The following is a 24,849-nucleotide window of genomic DNA, read 5'->3' as shown; positions in this document are numbered from 1 at the left end:
TTTGTTTGTTTGTTGAGACAGGGTTTCTTTGTCTAGTCTTAGCTGTCCAGGAATTCATTCTGTAGACCAGGCTGGCTTCAAACTCTGTTTTGTATTAACTTAAAAAGTAAGCTGGGGCATGTGGCTCAATAGTAGAGTGCTTTTCTGCATATGTGTAAATTCCTGGGTTCAGTACCCTGCGCAAAACAAAACAGTTTATAGTAGTTGAAGGTGAAATCCAGATTATTTAAAAACGTATATGTTAAGTCTTCTTTTATTTCATTCATTTATTTCTCTTGTGGTTGCACGGTACCTAGAGCCTCATCACACTTAGCAAGTGTGATCCCACTAAGGTATATTCCCACCTCTCCTCTCTCTATTTCTTTCGTATTTTAAGATTGTGATTAAAAGAACAGAGCAGGTATATGTGGGGTTGTAATCCCAAGCGGAAGGCTGAGGCAAGAGAATTACAAATTAAAGGCCTGTGTGGACTCCAGGGTGAGTTCAGAGCCAACCTGGACTTTGGCAAGACCCTGTATCAAAATTAAAAGTGGAAAGGGTCTGGGAAATGTCATAGTTCAGAGACATAGAGCATTTGCCTAATGTGTACAAGTCCTGGGGATTACCCCTGGGACCACTGGAAAAGGAAAAAATCCTCTTGAATTTGCCAAAGTTAAGAGATATTGAGAAGAAAATCAAAGACCATTTAAAACAAAACAACTTTTTTTTTCTTTTGGTTTTTATAACAGCCTGGCTGTCATGTAGATCATGTGACCCTCTCTATAGATCAGACTGCCTTTGAACTCACAGAGATCTGCCTGCCTCTGCCTCCCAAGCTGAGATTAAAGCTGTGTGCCACCACTGCCCAGCTCAGATCTTCTATTTTGGACTTGTTGTTGTTTTGGTCTTCAGGAGTATGGGGCATTGTGCGTATGAGGCAAGTGCTTTCTCCTGCACTTGCCGTCCTGCCGCCTCGCTGCTTCCTACTGGCAGACTGTATTCCAACGGGGTACAGTCCATGTTATCAGTGATTTCTGCAGCCCCGTGTGACACATGCTAGGAGTGGTTATCTCTGAGGGGAGCCCATTTGGGAGTGGCTCTAGGAGCCTGTGAGTTGGTACATGTGACCTGCTAGGTATCTGTTGATTTTCAGAGAGAAGGGGTCAGCTGTAGTTCCTGTTTCTTTTTAGCCTTTTTGCATTTATAATGCTGCATGGGGTGTTCAGGACACCCAGCCTGTGTATGTGGGCTGTGAAATAAATAAATTAATATACTATTTTCTTATATGGTGCTACTTTCAAAAGAATTTGTTGTATTTAAACATGGGGGGGTGATGTTCCTGTATGGGCACATGTGTTATGAAGCATGTGGAAGTCAGAGACAGCTTTTTGGAGTTAGTTCTCTCCTTCTACCTTTATTGGGTTCTAGGAATTGAACTCAGGTCATAAGGCTTATATAACAAGCTCTGGCTTACGGAGATATCTTGCTGGGCTTAATCTTGGTCATCCTGTCTTAGTTAGGGTCACTGTTGCTGTGATGAAATACCATGAACAAAAGCAACTTGGGGAAGAAAGGGTTTCTTTGACTTATGCTTCCACATCACTGTTCATAATCCAAGGAAGTCAGAACAGGAACTCAAACAGGGCAGGAACCTGGAGGCAGGACCCGTTGCAGAGGCCATGAAGGGGTGCTGCTTACTGGCTTGCTCAGCCTGCTTTCTTACAGAATTCAGGACCACCAGCCAGGGTGGCTCCACCCACAATGGACTGGTTCCTCTCACATAGTCATTAATTTAGAAAATGCCCTAATTTAGAAAATGCATTTCAATACCAGACTATAAAGGAATGTTATCTGCGATATGTATATAGAAGTATGAATTTTCAGAGACTTAGATTCTGCTTGATACCGAAAACACAGTTTTTGTCCTGAAAGACTGTAGAGTCTCAATAATGGACAGCACATGGTTTAAACAGGAATAGAAGGCCAGGCCTGGTGGCTGGAGCCTTTAATCCCAGCACTCAGGAAGCAGAGACAGGTGGATCTTTGTGAGTTTGAGGAGTTTGAGGCCATCCTGGTCTACAAAGTGAGTCCAAGACAACAGCGCTACTATATAGAGAAACCCTGTCTCAAAAAACAAAAACAATAAGGTAAAATAAACAGGAATAGAAAATTCTAAATACTTAAATGAATGAGTATTTTTAGTTAGGCACATCTGTATATAACCTTTATTTTACAGCTGGCCCCTTCATTACATAGCAACAAAAGAAAAAAAGGGTGATGTGTCAAAAAAAAAAAGTGACTACATCAGTTTACATCTTTACATCTTACATTTAAGAGCTAGAGGATAGATCCAAGCATAGTTATGGTCCAGCTAGAAAGCAGATTTTTCTTCTTTTTTTTTTTTTTTTTTGGTTTTTGGAGACAGGGTTTTTTTTTTGTGTGTGTGTGGCCTTGGCTGTTCTGGACTTGCTCTGTAGACTAGGCTGGCCTTGAACTCACAGAGATCTGTCTGCCTTTGCCTCCCTGAGTGCTGGGATCACATACATGTGCCACTGGTCCTGGCTAGACTTTTTTTTTTTTTTAAGATTTTTTTTTTTTCATACAGTACTCTGCCTGCAAGTAGAGGGCACCCGATCTCATTATGGATGATTTGAGACACCATGTGGTTGCTGGGAATTGAACTCAGGATCTCTGGAAGAGCAGACAGTGCTCTTAACCACTGAGCCATCTCTCCAGTCCCCGGCTAGATTTTTATTTACTTCCTTGTGTGTGCATGTCCCTAGGCATATGTTTGTCACAGTGCTAGTGTGGAGGTCATAGGACTGCTTGTTTGAATTTGCTTCCTGTATAAACTGAGGGTTTCAGCACCAGATGTGGAAACTAGGGACATGACCACTCCAAGGTATAGTTGAGAGGAAGATTTGTATTATAACTATGAGGAGGAGTATAGCCAGAGGCTTCTGGAAGAGTCCAGATCAGGGAGGGAAAGTAGGAAACTGAATGTGGCCAGCAGACTGGACTTGGCCATGAGAGAAAGGAGAGGTGGTATAAGAGAGGAGGAAAAAAGGGGAGCTGGAGGTCAAGAGAAGAAGAAGGAAGAGAGTGGGCATGGCTGGAGAGTAGGGGATGAGAAGAGTGGAGACCTGGAGGCCAGCATGTGCTTTAGTGCTAAGAAGCACCACAGACAGCCTTTGGGCCTGTTCTCTCCTACAGGCTAGTTCTGGGGATTCAACTCAGGTCTGTAAGCCTGGGGGTGAGGCCTTTACCCACTGAGCTGCTGGCCCTGGTGAGCAGATTTCTGCATACAAAAGCACCAGAAGTGGACTTGGTGGCTCATGCCTGTAATTTCAGCGATTTGGAAGCCTGAGGCAGGAGGATCTCTGAGTGCAAGGCCAGCTTCATCTACATAGTGAGCTCAAAGCTATTTATCTTGATTTTTGTCTTAAAAACAAAAAAAGGTGAAAACCTCAAGGCTATGTCAGTTAGTTTGTCCATTGAAAACCATTCTCAAATAAAAAATTCACTTTGTGGGCTGGAGAGATGGCTCAGAGGTTAAGAGCACTGAGTGCTCTTCCAGCGGTCCTGAGTTCAATTCTCAGCAACCACATGGTCTGGTGCCCTCTTCTAGTGTGCAGGTGTACATGCAGGCAGAACTCTGTATACATAATAAATCAATCAATCAATCAATCAATCAATCAATCAATCTTTAAAAAATTTGCTTTGTTCTTGGCACTACAAGTAAAAGCCAAACTGTGTAACATACTGTGTCTAGGGTTGGAAAGACAAGTGCATTGTTGGAGAGTTTGTCCTTGGTGCCTTAAAGAGAAACCATTGTTTGTTACCACGTGGCTTGCCACAGCCCGGTTCCCAGGTCACATCAGTCTCTGATCAGCCAGCAACAAGCAAGAAATAGATACTGAGATCCAGGGACATGGCCTGTTTGAATCACTCCTGTGTGCCTCAAGTCCTGGCATGATGCCTGACTCCCTGTGATTAAAAATGGTAGGAAATGAATGAGGAAAGAACTCTAGTGACTGTGTGTTGGTGGGCTGGGAGTGGGGCATAGGGAGGAGCTTCAGGCTTGAGGGAAGGAGGAATTCCGGTTGGAGGAAGCTGGTAGTCAGCCAGTGGGAATTTCCAGCAGACCCTTAGAAGAAGCTGCTTAGTCATGGGCTGGAGGTTAGGAATGTCTTCTTGGAAATCATGATAAAGTCGAGGGATTGGATTAAATTGCCTGGAGAGAAAGGGCTGAGAGTGTTCGTAAGTTGGTATCAGTCTGGTACCCACTATTGAAGCAATATCAGAAAAAAGTTTCTTTCTCTCTTTCTTTTTTTTTTTTTAGAAAGTGCCTGTTACCAAGCTGCCCTCATATTTGCTATGTAGCCAGTTTCTGATGAACTTTTGACCTACTTGCCTCCACCTCCTGAGAGATGGGGTTACAGTTGCCATGTCATAGGGTGTGCGCGCATGCATGCGTGCGTGCGTGGGTGCGTGCATGCAACATGGGAACTTACTCAGTTGTCCAAGCTGGTCTGATAGATAGTTGTTATGTAGCCCCACCTGGCCTCAGGCTCCTGGCATTTCTCCTACCTTTGACTCCTGAGTGCTGGGATTACAGTCATATGCCCCCTTGCCCAGCTCATTATGGATATATTTTAAAGAGCCAGTTAGAAGGCTCAGTGGGTAAAGACACTTGTTACTAGCCTGACAACCAGAGTTTGGGTCTTAGTATAGGTACATAGTGGAAGATATCCAACTCCTGCAAGTTGTCCTCTGTCCTCTACAAGTGTGCACACCAAATAGATACATGGGTAGGTAGGTAGATAGATAGACAGATAAATGTAACTTGAAAGAAACAGACAGACTGGAAAGATGGCTCAGAGGTTAAGAGCACTGGCTGTTCTTCCAGAGGACCCAGGTTCAAGTCCCAGCATCCACATGGCAGCTCAATGCTGTCTATAACTCCAATTCCAGGGACTCCAACATCCTCACACAAAACAAGGATGCAGCAAAACACCATGCGAGAAATAAGAAACAAACAAAAACCAATGAAGATCTGATAGAGCTGGCAGAAGAGTGCTCTTATTATCAGCTGAAGCTCTGTAACCCAGCACACTAAATTCATCTGTGGGGGTACGTCTCCTTGCTGGCCCATTCGGCTGGGCCCTTTTGTGCATATGGCGGTTGTACTTCACAGCATAGGTCATCAGGCTAGCCACTGGTCCTGAGTGCAGATGAGTGCTGGAGAGCTGATGCCTCTGCTTTGACCCGTGGCAGCCGCCTAGCCGTTGACTGCCCTGTCAGCTAGTGGAGCTGAGGGATAGTGCCTCTTTTCCTTGTCCTGCTTTTGGTTTTGCTCCCGTGGGAAGGTGGAAGTATGTGACAGACAGTCGCAGGGTCAGTGTATGCGCTCTTCAAATGAGCAGTATCTATCGAAACAAACTGGGAAGAGTCACTACCTGTTCCCTCCTCTCCCCTCCTTTCCCTTTTCTGTTTTTTTGCACTCCTCTCCCCTTCCTTACTCCTTCCTTCCTCTTTGCTTTTCTGTTTTTTGTTTTTACATGCTGTGCGTGTGTGTGTCTGTGTATATTGTTGTGGTGGTGAGAAGACAGCTTATAGTGAGTGTCTTTTCTTTTCACCATGTGAGTGTGAGAGACTGAACTCAGATAGACATGCTAGGCAGGGTCTCTCTGTTGTCCTGGCTAGTCTCAAACTCAAAAACTCTGCCTGCCTTTGTATCCCAAATGCTGGGATTAAGGGCATGTGCCACCACACCCAACTTCTTTTTTTTTAAAGTCTGGTCAAAACTGGGCACCATAATCCCAGCACTCAGGAAGGCAGAGGCAGGTGGATCTCTGTGAGTTTGTGTGTGGCCAACGCTGAGTGACCTAAAACTCAGTGATCCTCTTGCCTCAGCCTCCAAAGGGCTGGACTACAGGTCTGCAACACATGGGCCAGCTCCATCTCTTGGTTTTCAGTCAGAACATAATTGCAGGTGAAAAAGCATTCCCCCGTCTCTCTGAAGCCATTCATTGTAGTGTTTCAGGCTAAGAACCAATTAGCTGTTGGGGACTTTTGACCACACTGTAGCTAGTCCCTTGGCTGTTTTTCCCTAGCCCCAGCTCTGATAATGAGGTGTGGCTATCTTTGTTCTTTGGGTTCAGCCCTACGGTTTAAGTCTTGTTAGCCTGTCTGCCATACTGGCTCAATTTTGGACTGAGAAGGGGTTACAAGAAAGGCTAGGGACCAGTCAGAGTTACACTCCTAATTAAATTCTGGCATATGACTGCTGCTAAAAGTCAAATGGTATCCAACAGGTTTCTGGGTTTTGCAAAACAAAAAGGTAGCCTTTATATATTTTGTGTTTTTTGTTTTTCTGTCTGTATTGGTACTGAGGATTGAGCTCAGTCTTATCACATGTAAACATGAGTTGTATCACTGAGCTACACATTTGTACTTTTTTTAAGCTCTTTTTCTGTCCTCAAGAATTATGCTATGTTGAAAATTCTTTTTTGGCTGGGTGATAAATCATGTCATTCCTTAGGGTGAGAGAGAATTCCATAGTATTATTAAGTGAGATTAAACTTCAGGTAGTTTACACTCTTTTAAAAAACATAGGCCTCTAATTGTTTTTATTGAATATATGTATTTATTGTGCATGTGTATGTAGACATGCCACATTTTTATATGGCGGTCAGAAAACAATTTGTTAGAGTCAGTTTTCCCCTTTGGCCATCTGGGCCCCAGAGACTGAGCTCAGGTTGTCAGCCTTGGCGACAAGCAGTGTCACCCTCTGAGCCATCTTGCCAGCCCAGTTTATACTCTTAAGGTTTTTTTTTTGTTGTTGTTGTTGTTTTTGTTTTGTTTTTCAAGACAGGGTTTCTCTCTGTAGCCTTGGCTGTCCTGAATCACTTTGTAAACCAGTCTGTCTTTGAACTCTCAGCAATCCATCTGCCTCTGCCTCCCTGAGTGCTGGGATTTCAGGTGTGTACCACTGTGAGGCACACTCGTAAGACTTTAAAATAATCACTTATCTAAAATCAGAAAGACACAGAAGAAATTAAAAGCTTCTAATCAGTGTGGCATCCTCACTGGCTCGGACCTGATTTAATTAATCCATTCTCCCATCCATTCATTCCTGTGTTCATTCAGTGACTGAGTCATTCTGCGACCTCTACTCTGTCAGATGCTGTGCTGTGTTTTGGAGGGGCAGCGGTGTGTGAGAGAAGCCCTGTCCTGCCACCCTGACAGACGCTACATAGTTGACATGTGAGCACGGAGAAAAGCTGAGGCCAGGTTGCTGTGGGAACACTAAACTGAATCGCTTGCTCTAGCCAAGGACACAGGCTCTCCAAGGGAGTGCTGCTCATGCTCACCTGCAGAACTAACCATTCTGAGGAGTTAGCCAGGAGTTAGAAATTTCCAGGCCAAGTGAATGGCATAGACCAAAGCCTCAAGGAACTGAAGGAGCCTGCTGAAGTAAGTGGCTAGCCTGGGAAGGTAGAGAGATGGGAAGTGTACTGCCCACTGAGTCGCTGTGTTGTGAGCACTGTCAGGAAATGTGGGGCTTATCCTAGGGGTGCTTAACTTCCCTTAGGCGGGGGAATTAAGGCAGGGTGGGGACAGTGAGCCTTCATTGTTGCCATTCCTTCTAAACTGGTTAAGGTTGAGTCCCTAGCATTTGTTTGGGTCCACTGTTACTCTCCTTCCTTTTATATTGGTGTGTGTCGAGGGCTGGAGAGATGGCTCAGAGGTTAAGAGCACTGGCTGTTCTTCCAAAGGTCCTGTGTTCAATTCCTAGCCACCACTTGGTGGCTCACAACCATCTGTAATGAGATCTGGTGTCCTCTTTCTGGCCTGCAGGCACACACGCAGTACAGAGTACTGTATAATAATAAGTATATTGGTCTGCAGCATTTACTGAACACAGCCTCCATGCTATGTACTGTGATCCTCCAAACTTTGACATACAGTATTTTCTGTGGTGAGAGAGTTTGCTGTCATCTGGTAATTGTTGGCTTTCCTGAACCATTAACCAGATTCTGTTCCAAACTACTCAAGCTAACGACCTCATGACATAGACGTGGTGGTGTGGGTGTGCATGTCCGTACGGAGGTGAGAGATTGATGGCATGTTCCCTCATTTACTCTTCACCTTATTTTTTGAGACAAGGTCTCTCACTGAACTTGGATTTCACAAATTTGGCTGGACTAGCTGGCCAGGAAGCCCCAAGACTCTTCCTGTTTCTGGTTCCTTAGCGGTGGGATTAGCAGAGGGACCTAGTGGTACCCTTCCCCCAGCTTTTTACATGGGTATTGGGGTCCCTCATGGTTATGTAGTAAATACTTTACTGACTGGGCCATCTCCTTGTTTTTTTTTTTTGTTTGTTTGTTTTTTGAGACGTGGATTTATCATGGCACTGAGTATTTAGGTAACAGGAATGAACTGCCATGTCTAACTGGGAATGTCCTAGAGGGGCATGTGCCTTGGAACTCTGCCTTTCTCTCTCTTTCCCTCTTCCTTCCTCTTTTCCTCCTTCTCTTCCCCCACATACTTTTTCTTTTTGTTTTTTTGTTTGTTTGTTTGTTTGTTTGTTTGTTTGTTTTGTATTTGAGACAGAGTTTCTCTGTTTAACAGCCCTAACTGTCCTGGAACTCTCTTTGTAGACCAACCTGGCCTCTAACTCACAGAGATCCGCCTGCCTCTGCCTCCCAAGTGCTGGGATTAAAGGCGTGTGCCACCACTTCTCAGCTTCGCCCTCTTTTTAAAATCAGGCTCTCATGCAATCCAGGCTGACCTAGAACTCACTGTGTTGGCAAGTGTGACTTTGAACTACTGAGTCTTATGTCTCTACCTCCTACACTCTAGGATTTAGTCTCCACACCTGCCTGCAGTGTTAGGTAGGAATCCAACCAATGTTTTCCACATGCAACTCAGGTACTCTACCACCTGAGAATCAGCCTCATATCTTATTTTGTAGCTAGATATTTATTAACTACATTTGGATACATATTCCAAGACCCTACTGAATTACATATAGCTTTTATTTGTCTTTAATTTTAGATAACGTCTCAATATGTAACTTAGGTTGCCCTGGGACTCAGAATTCTCCTGCCTTAGCTTTTCAAGTGCTGTGATTACAGGGATGAACCACAATGCCTATCTCTAAACATGTTTTAGATTTACTTAGTTTTTACTTGGGTTTTGATGTTGTTTTGTTTATTTTGAGGCAAGGTCTCTATGTAACCCTGGCTAGCCTCTTGAACTCACAATGATCCTCATGCCTCCGTTTCCTGATTACTGGGCTTAAAGTGGTATACCACCATATATGACTACATTTATTCATTTTATGTATATAAGTATTTTGCATGCATGAATGTATGTCTACCTGTGCATGCTTGGTGCCCTGGGAAGTCAAAAGAGGGCATAGTCAGGTCCCCTGGAACTAGAGTTACAGATAGCTAGATGTAAGCTACTATGTGTATGCTAGGATTTGAACCCAGGCCCTCTGCAGTGTTCTTCACCAGTAAACCATTTCTCCAGCCCTCTGTGTAGAGTTTTTATTAGCTCAATAAATATGTCTTGGTTATGTGGAAACAAGGTCTGAAATCTTTCTTTTTTTCTCTCCCCAGAAAATATTTATTAAGCATTATTATATACTAGGCATCAGTGATTAAAAATATTGGAAAAAATAGAACTCTCCAAGCCCCTCAAATTACCTGTTCCCAGGAAGCACAAATTCTAGCAGGTTGGCAGGTAAAACCACAATATAACCATAAACCTGTTCTTGTAGGACTGTGTTTATTTTATTTTGTTCTACGTGCATTAGTGCAAAGGTGTCAGGTCCTTTGGGATTGGTGTTGCAGACAGTTGTGAGCTGCCATGTGGTTGCTGAGAATTGAACCAGGGTCCCTTGGAAGAGCAGACAGTGCTCTTAACCACTGAGCCATCTCTCCAGCCCATAGGACTATATTTAAAATCTTGGGAAATCACTGATAGAACACTGGCCTTATCATACATGATAAGCTTTTTAGGGCCAGTTCCCCAGTGCTAAAGAAATAATAGAAAGAAAAAAAATATATATTTAAGTAAAGACCTGAAAGGAAGGGGAGTTAAGTGGATTTCTTTATAATAAAGCGCATCTCAAGTGTACTGGTCCTGAGACAGGAGTAAACCTGCCATGTTTGAGATACATACAGCAGTGAATCATTGTGTCTGGCTTGGTGTGTAAGGTCAGAAAGGGAAAGTTGCTAGTAGGAGGGCTGCAGACACATCGTGTAGGGCTTTGTAGGTCAGTGGAAGAATTTTGTTCTTATTCCACATGAGAAAGCCTTTGGCCAAGCAGTTTGATCTGAATTACACTTTAATCAGGTCACTCTTGGTGCTGTGTGAGTAGATTGGGGGTGTGGTATGGGGAGACAGATTAGAAGCTGGGAAACAGTTAGGCTGTTACAGTAATGTGGGAGGGAATAATGGTCAGAACTTAGGCGATGGTAACAAAACATGAAAAGCACTTGGATTCAGGGTGAAGTCAGAAGGCAGAGTTGGCAGAAGATTTGTTGATGGATCAGATATCAAGTGTGAGAAGGAAGCAAAGATAACTCCAGGGTTTTGGCTTGAGGTATTGGAACATTCGTGTTAACCAATTTCAGTGAAGCGACCGTGGGAGGAATGGAAACGTTTTGTTTTGAACATTTGAAGTTTCAGATGCATATTAAGCATCCAAGTGGAGCTGTCAGATAGGTAGTTGATTATACTAGTCTGGACCTCAAATGAAAGGATCTAGGGAATGACTTTAGGAGTCACTAGGGAACAGATGGTATTTCAAATCAGAGACTTGGTAGAATCACCAAGCGAGTATAAATAGAAAAGAGGAATGGGTCTGAGTTACATGGGTTATCAGGAGAAACTAGCAAAAGGATCTGAGAAGTGGCCAGAGAAATAGAAGCAAGATCAGGAGGCATTTATGTTCTAGGAGCCAAGAAAAGAAAGCTGTGTCAAGGAGGGTGGGAAAGACCACCAGATGTTGCAGACAGATCTAGGACGTGAGAATTGACCTGTATTTAGCAATATTTTAATTGCATGTGACAAATACTAGGTAAGTGTAGGCTTTATCTGTCTGGCTGAATGTGTGGTATTATGTATTGTTTAATTGCAGTTCAGGGTTCAGAACACTTCGCCTTTTTGGATTCACCTCTTTCGACCCATCTTAAATTGAAGATGTGTGATTGTGTGGAGCCTTGGGCTGCTTTGGCGAGGGAAGCTTTTTGGGAGGGGCACATGTTCTGCTGCTGAGCTACATGCTCCCGCAAAGTGGCTTCCCTCCTAAGCGAGAAGCATACTGGTAGTGTATGTAGGGCAAGGCTCATTTCTTCAGGGCCTTTTGAGACAGGATCTCTCACTGACCTGGGACTCACCTAAAAGGTTAGGCTTCGCAGCCGTGCGTGTGTGTGGTGTGTGTATGTGTGTGTGTGCGTGTGTGTGTGTGTGTGTGTGTGTGTGTGTGTGTGTGTTTGCGCACGCGCATGTGCACAACATTGAGGTCAGAGGACAACCTCTAGTATTGGTTCTGTCTTCCACCTTGCTTGAGACAGGGTCTTTGTTCACTATTAGAAATGTCAGGTTAGTTGGCCCACAAACTTCTGGGGTTCTCCTGTCTCTGTCTCCTGTGCCCCTATAGGAGTTCTAGGATTTTAGTACTTCCAAGTCTGGCTTTATGTGGGTTCTGGGGATCTGAGCTCAGGTCCAGGTCCTCATGGTTGCATGGCAGGAGCTTTAACCACTGAACCATCTTCCCCAACCCCAAACTAGCCTTTTCTTTTCTTTTCATTATTATTTTTTTATTTTTTTGGACAGTCTCACTGTGTAGACCAGGCTGGCCTGGAACTCACAGAAACTGGCCTACCTCTACTGTTTCATGCAGGGGAATAAAGGCATACACCACTGTGCCCGGCTTGAATCTGCTATTTTAATGACATTAAATTGCTATGCTTGTTTCCTTACTGGACTACCAAGATCAGAGGTTTCATCATGTTCAACCTCAAGTTGTAGATGATACCTTTCTCATTTGGAACTTAAAATGTATTACATATATATCATCAATGTCCGTCCCTTCCTTCCTTCCTTCCTTCCTTCCTTCCTTCCTTCCTTCCTTCCTTCCTTCCTTCCTTTCCTTTCTCTCTCTTTCCTTCCTTCTTCCTTCCTTTCTTTCTTTCTTTTCTTTTTTTGAAAGGTTCACCCTGTAGCTTAGATTGGCCATTAACTCTCAGTCCTCCTGCTTTACTCTCAAGTCCCGGGGTCACTCATCAACTTTTTTGTGGCACCAGTCTTTACCCTGCTGTACCCTGTTGTGTTTATAGCACGTACCTCAGGTTTTCCTTATGTAATCATGTGTCACTCCACTCCTGCTCAGCTGCACAAGAGCAGATGCCATGTCCGGTTTTGTTCACCAGTATATCTTGTTCTCTGCTCAGTCCTGACCTGTGGCTGGTGCTTGATAAGTGTGTTTTAGTGAATCTATTTGCATAAATGACAGGTGTCATTTTATACAAAAACACCCAAAACAGCTTATAATTAGCTCAGCTAATGTCACAGCTGCTTTAAAATAAGGTTGAGGGTCTACCTCCATGCTGACCTGGGAGCTTTATTCTAATGACTGTGTCACCTGAACTTGTGATGCCCAGATACTGGTTCTTAGCTGGAAGTCACTTCCTCAGGAAACCTGTTCTGTTGGCTCTCGTCTCTATAGTGATTTACAGAGTTAGCTAGAGTTGGCTTCCATGGCATTTTTGTTGCTTTATAGGAATTAATTTATAATTCCATGCCTATTTAGCTTGATTACACCTGAAATTGCAGACTGTGAGCAGGTTGCTCTATGCCCTTAGATACCTGCTTATGAAGGCCAGCAATAAAGATTGGAGCCAGGTACAGGAGCACCGGGGTTGAAACAGGAGGCCTGTTGTGCCCAGTTTGAGGCAAGTCTGAGCTGCATAGTGAAGTCTTGTGTCAAAAAATGTTAAAAGTGACAGTCAAGGAATAATTCACAGAACCCAAATATTCAATTTGATGAGTTTTGACAATTAAATATATCGCCATGTAACTACTGTAGAATCTTAAGAAACAGACATGGCTGGGGCTGGAGAGATGGCTCAGTGGTTAAGAGCACTGACTGCTCCTCCAGAGGACCTGGGTTCAATTCACAGCACATGGCAGCTCACAACTATCTGTAACTTTAGGATCCAATACCCTCACATACACACACACAGACAAAACACCAATAAAAATAAATTTAAAAAAAGAAATGGACATGGCTGTGTAGGGCTTCAGCATGTTTCCCTATGTTCTTTCCTGGTTAATTCACTCTAACCTCATCAACCACCAGTGGCACTGGGTGACTGTCGCTGTAAGGTTTGTCAGTTTCTTCTTAAGATAACTAGAATTCTACAAGTATGGGTTTAATGGGTGTGCCTGGCAGCTTTCAGTCAACATAATGTTTTTAAGGTCCATACATGTTGTATGTATTAATAGTTAATTCATTTTTAATGCTTTACTGCATTCCATTATATCACAGTCCCACCATTTGTTTCTCCATTCTCCTATTGATAAGCATTTGGGTTTGTTTCCAGTTTAAGTTGATTGTGAACATTTGTATACATTTTTAGTGGTCATAAGTTTTTATTTCTTAGGTATTTATGTATGGACGGAAATGCTGTAGTTGGACTAACATATGTACATATTTATTCTCTAAAACTGTCAATTTAGCTGGATATGGTGGCACAAACCTTTAATCTGAGAACTCAGGAGGCAGAGCAGGCAGATTTCTTTGAGTTGAAGGCCAGCCTGATCTATAGAGTGAGTTTCAGGACAGCTCAGGCTATGTAGAGAGACTTTGCCTCAAATAAACAGACAAACAAACAAAACCTGTCAATTTCTTAAGTGGTTGTATTGTTTTCTATCTCCATCTTAAATATATGAGGTTTTCATGTGGCCCACTCCTCTGCACACTTTGGGATTGCCACTCTTTTGCTCTGTGCAGAGCTGAGCCTAGCCTCTTGCAGATAAGCAAGTATTATACCAAGCCTTTTTTTAACCTTCACTGTTCTAGGACTAGAGAGACAGCTCAGCTGTTAAGAGCACTGGCTGTTCTTGCAGAGAACCTGGGTTCAAGTCACAGCACCCACATGGCACCTCACATTCATTTGTAACTCCAGCTCCAGGGGATCTAACTCCCTCTTCTGACCTCTGTGGGCACCAGGCATCTGGTACACATATATACATGTAGACACAACATTCATACACATAAAATAAATCTGTAAAAATTGAGGGGAAAAAAGACTACCGATGTAATTTACTTGCTGGCACGTATAAAGCCATGAATTGGCACCTCATCACTACAAAAATGAAATAAGTGTAGGCTGGTAGAACATTCAGTATAGGTGAAACCCTGAGTTCAGTCTCCAAGACTGACAAAAACAGAAGGAATTCAAGTTGTTTAATAGAGAGTGGAATATGTGCAGCAAGAACAGAGCATGTGTGTAGCTGTGAGGCCTCCCCTTTAATCAGGCTATCAATATACCAGGAAACAGACCAAACAGGCTAGACAATGGACAGAGTCTGTGCACGTTGTAGGAGTTCAGTCCATAAAGAAGTGTATTAGGTAACTTCTTACGGTGTAGCAAACAGCCTTAACATCTAAGAACTTAAGACAAATGTTTAATCTTTATGCTTTTGGGGTGGTTTGGTGTAAGTCAGTTCAAATGGAACCTGATGACCTGGCATAATCTCACTCATGTAACTATCAGTTGGCTCAGTGTCAAGTGAGGTAGTGGGAATAATTTGGTCATGTCTCTTGTGATCCCAAAGGATGGCTTTGTGTTTATCTCCTGGCTCCAAATATCTTGAGTAATAAGACCTACCTTAAGACTACTTAAAACTGGCCAAGCAGAATTATCAGTATTACCACTGAGGTCACTGTCTGGATTCCCCTTACTTCCTTCCCTGGTCCTCTTGATCTTCACTATAAGGATTCAGATAAAATACAGAATATAGTGTAGAAGACAGGCATTTTATTACAGAGTAATACAAAGAAATCATTGCAGAGCCAAATATTCCCGAGAGGAGAGTGGGCAGTGGGCAAAGAGGCCGTTGTCCCTATAGTTTTTTTTTTAATAATTTATTTAATTTCATTTTATGTGCGTTAGTATGAAGCTGTCAGATCTCTTGGAATTGGCAGTACAGACAGTTGTGAGCTGCCATGTGGTGCTGGGAGTTAAACCTGGGTCCTTTGGAAGAGCTGACAGTGCTCTTAACCACTGAGTCATCTTTCCAGCCTGCCCCTATACTTTTATAAGGCATGTTTTATAAGGGCAGACAGCTTTTCTGAGGGTCATTGAAAAACCAGTATTTGGATTGACACTGGAGCAGGCAATGGGATGGACTTGTTCTTTATCAGGAAGCCTTCTGCTGGCTAGTAATCTTAAAGGGTTTCCTGAAGGTGAGCCCAATCCTTTGATATTGCAGTACAACTTCATCATCTAAAAAGTTCACACTAGAGAACTATGCAGTTTTGTTACAAACAAAACCTTAAAAACAGACAAACAAAAACCCTCAGTACCAGGCTAGCCTCGAACTCAGAGATCTGCCTGAGTGCTGAGACTAAAGGCCACCACTGCCCAGATATACATACATACATATATGTGTGTGTATATTTTTAATATTTTGCATGTGTGTGTGCACACATATACTAGTTTTTATTTCAGCTTAACCCAAGCTAAAATCATCTGAGAGAAGGAAACCTCTGTTAAAGTTATTTTTATAAAACGTTTCTCAGTTTCTCTTTTAACCCAGCAATCACACAAAGAATTGAGACTCTATGTATGTTTAATAATAAGCTTCACAACCCAGTAACTGATCAGTTATTATTCTGTTCTTAACCCTGTAAGCTAATTTGGCTTCCTCCCAAAATACATCCCAGAGATACTTGCACTTTGTAGCTTTTCTTGTTCCAGCTCTCTTTCCTGATGTCTCCTGGACCTCTCCCATGTCTCAATCCCCTACTTCCTCCTCTAACTCTTCCTTCCCCAGCTGGTAAGAAATCTAGCCCTATTCTCTCCCATGCTCAGCATTTGGCTGTAAGCTGCTTTTTTGGCATATCGGGACAATTGGGGAGCAGTGTTTACAAACATTGAGACGAGATTCTCAGAACAAGGATTACAACCAGATATGGGAGGTACAGAAATTGTCATTTGAATCACACAATAACCTTATGCCTACAAACCTCAGTTAAGAAAATGCCTCCAGCTGGGCACAGTGCTCAGGAAGGCAGAGGCAGGCAGATCTCTGTGAGACTAGTCTGCTCTGCAAAGTGAGTCCAGGACAGCCAAGGCTACACAGAGAAACCCTGTCTGTAAAAACCAAAAAGAAAAAAGAAAAGAAAAGAAAAGAAAAGAAAATGCCTCCATAAGATTGGGCTGTGGGCAAGCCTGTAGGTCATTTTCTTAATTAATAAGTGATGGGGGAGGGCCCAGCCCGTTGTGGGTGGTGCCATCCCTGGACTATTGGTTCTGGGTTCTATAAGAAAGCAGGCTGAGCAAGCCAAGAGAAGCAACCCAGTAAGCAGCACCCCTCTATAGCTTCTGCATCAGCTCCAGCCTCCAGGTTCTTTCCCTTCTTGAGTTCCTGCTCTCACCGCTTTTGATAAGGAACTGTTGTGTGGTGCTGTGAGTGAAATAAACCCTTTCCTTCCCAGGTTGCCTCGGTCATGATGTTTGCTTCATCACAGCAATAGTAATTCTAACTAAGACAATACATATGTACATATGTATAGGTGTGCATATGCCATGACTCATATGCCATGACTCCAGTGTGGAGGTCGAGGACAATGAGTGGGAATTGGTTTTTTACCTTCTACAGTATGAGTTCCAGGGATCAAACTCAGGTCTTCAGGCTTAGCGGTAACAGCTGAGCCATCTCAACTGCCCCTCCACCTTTTGCTTTTTCTTCTTTTTCCATATGTATGTGGGTGGGTGCTTTGAAGCAGGTCTCTCAGTCAAACCCAGAACTCCCTGATATGTCTAGTTTAGGTAGTCAGCTTACTCTGGAGATCCTGTCTCCACCTTCCAATTACAGGTGAGTAGGCATGCCCATCCGGTGCTTAACATTGGTTCAGTAGGCTGAATTCTACATGTGTAACAAGTGCTTTAACCACTGAGCCATCTCCCAACCCTTCTACCTTAATTCTTTTGAGAGAAGAGCATGTCACTGAGCCTGAAACTTTCTGATTCAGCTGGGCTCGCTGACCGGGGAAACCCCAGGGATCTTTCTTTCTCAGTTCGTGGGCGTGGCCTACCACTGCTTTCTGCCTTTCAAGTGTGGACCGCATGGGACCAGCTACCTCCTGCAGCTTGTCTTATGCCACAGTGGACTATCCTCTAGAACTGTAAGCCAAAGTAAGCCCTTCTTTCCTTTAAAAACCAGCGAAGAAAAAATGATGAATCTCAACAGTTTCCTGTATTTCACTATTGCTTGCTTTCTTACTGACAAGTCACTGGTAGAAGAAAGACTTTTGTCTACTCATACCTGACAACAAATCCTTTTTCTCTTTTATTTATTTATTTATTTATTTCCGTGTGTGTGTGTGTGTGTGTGTGTGTGTGTGTGTGTTTTGTTTTTGTTTTTGTTTTTGTTTTATTCAAAGCGATTTTATTGCTGGTGTATACAAGAGAATTTATGCCACTAGAGCAGAGGCTGTGGATGACTCGTATTTCCAATTGGGTGGGAGGACCCGCTTAGTCTTATAGTAACGAGCCAACCAGTGAATTCTGCTCTCTATCAGAATCAAGTGGAATTTAGCATCCTTATCCTTTCTGTTTCTCTCAAGATGCTTTCGGACAGCAACGGCTTTCTTAATCAAATGGTAGAGATCCTCAGGGAGGTCAGGGGCAAGGCCTTTGGACTTAAGGATTCTCAAGATTTTATTACCAGTCACAAAACGGACCTGTGCCACACCATGTGAGTCCCTCAGGATCACACCTATCTGGGAGGAGGGAGTCAGGCCTTTCTTGGCCAGTTTGTAAATCTGTTCCTTCACGTCGTCAGACGTCAACTTCAGCCACGTGGGGACGCTACGGTGGTAGGGCAGCGCCGACTGGGACAGGCCCTTCCCGGAGCATGCATTCGACCCATGATGGTGGAGGTCTGGCAGCAAAGCTTGTTTTGTTTTTTTGAGACAAGGTTTCTCTATGTAGCTTTAGCTATTTTGAATTCACTTTGTAGACCAGTCTGGCTTGGAGCTCAAAGAGATCGGCCTGCCTCTGCCTCCCCGAGTGCTGTTATCACAGGCGTGCGCCACTGCCCCCAGCCCTTTTTCTAATTTTAAAAATGTTATTTAGTTAGCATACAAAATAATGGGGTTAGCTGGGTAGTGATCACAACTCCAGGAAAGCTGAGACAGGCACTTTGCTGTGTGTTTGAGTTGAGTTACCTGAGTTACACAGTGAGTTCTAGGCTATGTAGTAGGAAACAGCGTCTTAGAGAAGCAAAGGGAGGGAAGGGGAGAGGAGGGGTAGGAGGGAGAGAAAGAAAGTGACCTACTGCAGCTGGTAAGTGACAGAGAGATTTGAAACCATGCTTCAAACCTCTATGCAGCCTTCCCCATCACCTAGTACTTGTACTCTGCATTCCTGACCGCATATGATGATTAGAATTCTTGTGAGCTTGGCGAGGCTGATGATATGCTTAGATCTTCAGGGCCAGTGTGAAAGGCATATGCAAAAATGTTATGACAAAGAGCTGGAAATTTAGGGGTGAGAAAGAGTAGCCACCAAAATAAACCAGGAAAACTAGCTGTTCCTGCTTGCGCAGGAAATACCTAGTCATCTTGCTTGCTTAGCGTCATGCCATTTGGTCTCCTCAGAGGCCCCATTAAGGGTGTTAATGAAGCTGCCCTTGAGTCAGTGTAAATAAAACAGTGGCATTAAAAATCTAAGCCTTTTTGTTGTTTTACATCACCAGTGCTTAAGAATATACATAACGCTGGGCAGTGGCAGTGCACGTCTTTTAATCCCAGCATTTGGGTGGGAGAGGCTGGTAGATCTCTGAGTTCAAAGCTTCAAAGCTAGCCTGGTTTTGTTTGTTTTGAGGTAGGGTTTCTCTTCATAGTCCTGGCTGTCCTTGACTTGATATACCCCGATGGCCTTGAATTCACAGAGATCTGCCTGCCTCTGCCTCCTGAGTGCTGGGATTGAAAGTGCGCCCCATCACACCCAACTTCCAGCCTGGTTTATAAATGAGGTTCCAAGACAGCCAGAACTACACAAACAAGCCCTGTTTCAAATTTTAAAAAGCAAATTATGTGTATAGGTGTACATGTATATATGTACAATAAATTATACACACACACACATATATATACAGTAAATATATACACAAATAGCATCACATACATATACCATGTATGACTAGAGTAGTTAGGAGTACAGTGTAAAATAGAAGAAAGTGTGTCCTGGGAATAATTTTAGAGATGGTATGCACATCCCTGGCTTTTAATAATCAATGGTCCAGGCATAGTGGCTCATCCTTTTAGCCCCAACACTAAGGGCAAAGGCAGGTGGATCTCTGTATATCTGAGGCCAGGCTGGTCTACATAGTGAGCTCCAGGCAAGCAGGCCTTCATAGTGAGACCTTGTTTAATGTAAATAAATAGGATAGGATAAATAATAGGATAAATAAATAGGACAAAATCCCAACAGTAGTGTACAGGGGCCAGCCAGGCTCCATATCCATGATGGATATAAAAGATAGCACAGAACAGTGCCAAGAATGCACTTCCCTGGTAGAGAGCTTTGTCTGGCCCAGGTGAAGCCCTTGATTCAGTCCCTAGCACCGAAAACCAGGTGTGGTTCATAGGTTGAGGCCACCCTAGGATACACAAGACCCTGTCTAAAAGTAAGTAGATAAATATCCTAATGACATACACACAAACAAATAAAACAAGAAATCTCGAAGGATCTGGAATTGCCAGCTGCCTATGCCATGCTCATTTGTGGTTGACAAAAAGACACTGGCATAGTGTCTTAATAGTACAGCATAGTACAGCTGCAAGCTGCCCTATGAACAGTATTTCCTCCTCTTCACTGAGTGTGTGGTTAGTCTTTCAGGTGGGTGGTTGAGGACCGTCTCCCTCATGGTTTTGGTAGACCCAGGGCTGTCTAACCCACCACTTGTATTACCTAGCCTGGTTTTTCAGTCTTTTTGTTTTATTTTGTTTTGTTAAGACGGGGTCTCGCATACCCCTGTCTGTCCTGGAATTCAGTATGTAAATCAGGCTGGCCTTGAACTCACAGAGATCCTCCTGCCTCTGCCTCCCAAGTGCTGGGATTACAGGTATGTGTCACCATGCCTGGCTTCCTTTTTCTTTTTTTCTTTTTTTTATGTTTTTTTCAGTCTGTATAATAAGATAGACTCATATTGTCCAGGCTGGCCTCACCTACACACTACTACTTCCTTGGATTTTTAAGTGCTTCATGGTGAATATCTGTTTACAAAAAAAGAAAAGGAGAACAATTTTTTTTGGTTTGTTTTGTAGTAGTTGTTGTGTTGGTTTGCTTGCTTGCTTTTGTTTTTTTTGGACCCACATATGCAGGGCACGCATTCTACCATTAAACTCCCCCAACCTCCATCCAAATACATGTCTCCAAAGTGCTGTTGTAGCTACTACTTCCTTTTTCCTCGGACGCTGCTCTTTTCTTCCTACCCTTTCCTCTTGTCGTATCACGAAGCCAGTAAATGTTCACAGCCAAGAAAGCACTTCAGGGGCCAGAAAAATGGCTCAGTGGTTAAGAGCACTACTGCTCTTGCAGAGGACCTGGTTTCAGTTCCCAGCATTCACATGGAGGTTCACAACTGCCTGTGACTCCAATCCCACGAGATCTAATGCCCTCTTCTGGTCTCCATGGTTTCCTACACATGTGTAATGCACAGACATATACTGAGGTACACACACACATTAAGTGAATACTTTTTAGAAGAAGAAGTTTAAAAGATCAGTCATTATTTTGTGGTTGAAGCCTTGAAGGCTAAATTAGCTTGACCAGGGTTATACAGAAACTTGAGTAGAGTAAGGATTTGACCTCACTTTTCATTCGTTTGCTTGTGTTCTCTGTGATTAGTAGGTGACTGTGTGGCATCCAGTGTTCTGGGAACAAGATCCTTCAGCTTTCTGTTTTGGAAAAATACTTCATTTGTGCTTTGGGGGCAGAGAACTTGTTGCTTCCAAATTACCTTAGAATGTAGCCTCCCCTGAGTGTGAGCACCGTCATTAACTGGTTTGTTTCTATTTTAGGAGCCATGTTTGATCAGGACTACAGGAAGGTCAGCTCCATTCTGGAGACCCTTGTAAGGAGGTGAGCAGTTGAGCAGAGACCAGGATGAAGTTGCTGCCAGGAGTGGGCGTGTTTGGGACTGGCAGCTCAGCACGGGTCCTAGTCCCACTGCTGAGGGCAGAGGGTTTCACCGTGGAGGCCCTATGGGGAAAGACAGAGGAGGAGGCAAAGCAGCTGGCCGAGGAGATGAACATCACCTTCTACACCAGCCGGACCGATGACGTCTTGCTGCATCAAGATGTAGACCTGGTGTGCATCAACATCCCCCCTCCGCTCACCCGGCAGATATCCGTGAAAGCTCTAGGTATGCACCAGCAGTTTTCCCCTGGGAAGTCATCCACGGCTCACTGTCCTCTCCTGGGCCCGGGCAGTCCTTCTTTGTCTGTGTCTGCCGGTGGTAGTACTCTGGACATCACTGGTGCAGGGCTGGGGAAGGGCATCTTAGAGATTTTTAAAGCTCTAAAGAGGGAAGAAAGGGTACAACCCTCTCTACACCCTGTTCACTAGTAACCATCTGAGCAGAAACTTGGCCCATCAGGGAGTTAGAGATGGTGGCACTGAATGTCAAGTCAGCATTTCCTGGACTCCAAGACAGTGGTTGTGATTGATTTGTGTGTTCTGCCATGCTGTAGCACACAGCACCACAGGAAGGAGTGGAGGTTGTCTAAAAGGTTCCTGTTTCCCGTCCTTTGTCAACCCTTGACTGTAATGAGCACCACCCTTCCTGGAAAACTGCAATCTCATATTGCCAGACAGCAGGAAGGCTCTGGCTTTCCTGACACTAGCCACAGGACAGCCTGCTCACATGTCCATTCCCTTGGGAAATTGTGGGCCTGAGGACCTTCTGGCCCTGCCTGGCGGTGGCCCTGTGAGCTGTTCCTCAGGTTCCTAGTGAGTTGATCTTGCCTGTGAACTATAGACAGATTCTTTTCAGTGTGTGTGTGTGTGTGTCTGTGTCTGTGTGCTGGATCTGTCTCACTCTTTTCTTTGTGTTTCTTTTGTTTTTAATTAAGGTTCTAAGCTATATACTGCAATCTTTTTAGAACAGGAAGAAGACAAGACAGTTTGCTCAGTCTGTAGCTATTGGAATAGTCTAAGCTCCTTTAGACCTGGGGCATGTGAGAAGTTTTCACAATTACCTGACGCTTCCATTTAACTAAGCGTGTTTCTTGGGTTGTGATATGTTAAGCATGTAAAAGATATAGAGGGTGAAAAACAGGAGTGTGAGACACACGCCACTGACACAGACTTGCAGGAATAAGGACACGTGACCCAGATTGATGTTTTCATCAGACTTCCTTCTCATGCCAGTTAGTAGAGCCATATTGTCTGGCCTCAGAAGTAATAAGGCAATAGAACAGTGAGGCCCGTGGGTACCCGGAGCAGTGTCTAGTCTAGCACTTGCTATGTGAGCTTGTCCAGTGTCACTGCACGCCCTGTGCAGCTCCACCAAAGAAGCGATGTCAGCTAGGAGAGAACTCATTTTTCAAGCACCCCAGACTTGCTGCCTCTCTAGAGCGGGCCCCACTGTGTCTGGGCAGCTTTCTGGGCGCACACTATAGAGGAATGGTCACTGACCCATAGTAATGTCTGTGTTGCCATTTAGGAAACTGAAGGGCTGGGGATGAAGTTCGGTTGATAGAGTGTTTGCCTAGCATATATGAAAACCAGGGATCAGTCCTGAGAACTAAGTGAAACTAAGTGTGGTGTATATCTATAGTCCCAGCAGTAGGAGGCAGTAGGAGATGGGGCAGGAGGACTAGAGGATCAGAATCGTTTCTTACTTTATAATGAGTTCAAGGGCAACATGGGATGCATGAAATATTGTGTTTAAAAAAAAAAAAAAAGAGGGCCAGTGAGATGGCTTAGTAGGTAAAGTTGCTTGCTGCCACGGCTGACAACCTGAGTTTAATCCCGTCAACCCACATGGTGGAGGGAATGAACTGACTCCTCAAAGTTTTCCTCTATCTGAGGACACCGCTAAATCATGACTTAGAGGTGTAGCTTAGTGGTAGAGCTGGTGTGCATGAAGCTTTTGGTTCAACCCCCTGTGTCCCCAGTCAAAAGAAAAAGAGAAAAAAAAAATGGAATTGAGGCCCAGGAATGTTAAGATACAATAATTTCAGTATTTTCTAAGTCTTTGGCTATAGGCAAAATCCATTTCCTTCTCGTTAGAGTATTTTTTGATTTTGTGTTTGTGGTGTACATTTTGTGCACACTGTATACGGGAATGCATGTACCTCTTCGTGACATATAGACGTTGATGTAGGGTAATTTTCTTTCTAATTTTGTGGGAGTGGGACACGTGTGAGTGCAGGTGCCTGCAGGAAACCCATCGTGCTGGAACTTGAACTTGGGTCTTCTGCAAGAGCAGTACGTACTCTTAACCACTGAATCAGCTCTCCAGCACAAGTTTTGTTTTGTTTTTTTTTAAGACACTGAATGTATAGTTGGGCCATTCCAGCTAGACTGGCCAGCCAGTAAACGCCTGGGGCAAGTCTGTCTCTTTCCCCTCCCCCAACCCTAAGCATTGACGTTATTTATACATGTCACTGCTCCTGGTTTTACATGGGTGCTGGGAATCCAAACTCAGGTCCTCACGCATGTGCAGCCAATACCACTGAGCCAGCTCCCCAGCCTGAGTTATAACAGAGAAGAAGAAGCTAATTGTTTTTCTTAGTTCTGATTCTGCCAAGGGTCTTTCAGATTTGGTGATGGATAAGTGCATAAAAGTGTATTCTGTAATGAAACTGTAAAATTCAGTATGAAGTTCTACAGCTTCAGAATGGCTATTATAATTATATAAAAATTCTATACTGAGCTGTATAGACTTTAGCTCTGGTTAATTTTGGTGTTTGTTTTACTTAAACAATTTTTTGGTTAAATAATAAAGTTAATAAAATTAAAATTAAATATGTATGTCTATATATATTTTACATACACATTGTTTCCTAATTCTTTTCTCGTGGTCTGTTATGATAACAAAAGATTGCTGTCCAAGCAGACTGAGCTAGATAATTTAATCTCAAAAACTCCAGTTCCTTAGGAAGCCTCCCACATTCCTGCTATGCAGTCTACATTTTATTATATGGTCATTTGAACCCCTAAAGTATAAGTCTTCAGGTTAAGCCCATGACTGATACTGTGCTTCCCCGATGCTTGGCCCCGGACCTGGCATGCTGGGTAAATAAGACATTGACAGTTTCCACCCATGTAGTCCATTTTACTGGTTGCCAGAGAACTAACATGGACCTGTGACTGGGAAAGAATGAAGACAGCCTGTAGGCAAGAGTGAGAGTCTGCTCTGCTTGCTTCCTTCCTTCCTTCCTTCCTTCCTTCCTTCCTTCCTTCCTTCCTCCCTCCCTCCCTCCCTCCCTCCCTCCCTCCCTCCTCCTTCCTTCCTTCCTTCCTTCCTCCCTCCCTCCCTCCCTCCCTCCTTCCTTCTTCCTTCCTTCCTTCCTTCCTTCCTTCCTTCCTTCCTTCCTTCCTT

The 24,849-nt window shown here is 43.7% G+C and overlaps 1 protein-coding gene and 1 pseudogene across 1 annotated transcript in view; one reads left to right on the top strand and one right to left on the bottom strand.

Moving 5' to 3' along the window:
• The window catches only part of Gfod2 (glucose-fructose oxidoreductase domain containing 2), a 36,701-nt gene that overhangs the window by 4,613 nt on the left and 7,239 nt on the right, over positions 1-24,849 (top strand). The window contains exon 2 of the mRNA XM_055621457.1: positions 21,320-21,663. Coding sequence (XP_055477432.1) covers positions 21,405-21,663 — 259 coding nt within the window. The 5' untranslated portion in view covers positions 21,320-21,404. The remainder of the gene's footprint in view (positions 1-21,319; positions 21,664-24,849) is intronic.
• LOC129687146 (40S ribosomal protein S13-like) lies at positions 17,663-18,162 on the bottom strand (annotated as a pseudogene).

The sequence above is a fragment of the Psammomys obesus genome, unplaced genomic scaffold, assembly GCF_907164565.1.
Source record: "Psammomys obesus unplaced genomic scaffold, mPsaObe1.curated_primary_1811, whole genome shotgun sequence".
NCBI classification, from domain to species: Eukaryota; Metazoa; Chordata; class Mammalia; order Rodentia; family Muridae; genus Psammomys; species Psammomys obesus.
This window is presented reverse-complemented; position numbering and strand designations above follow the sequence as displayed.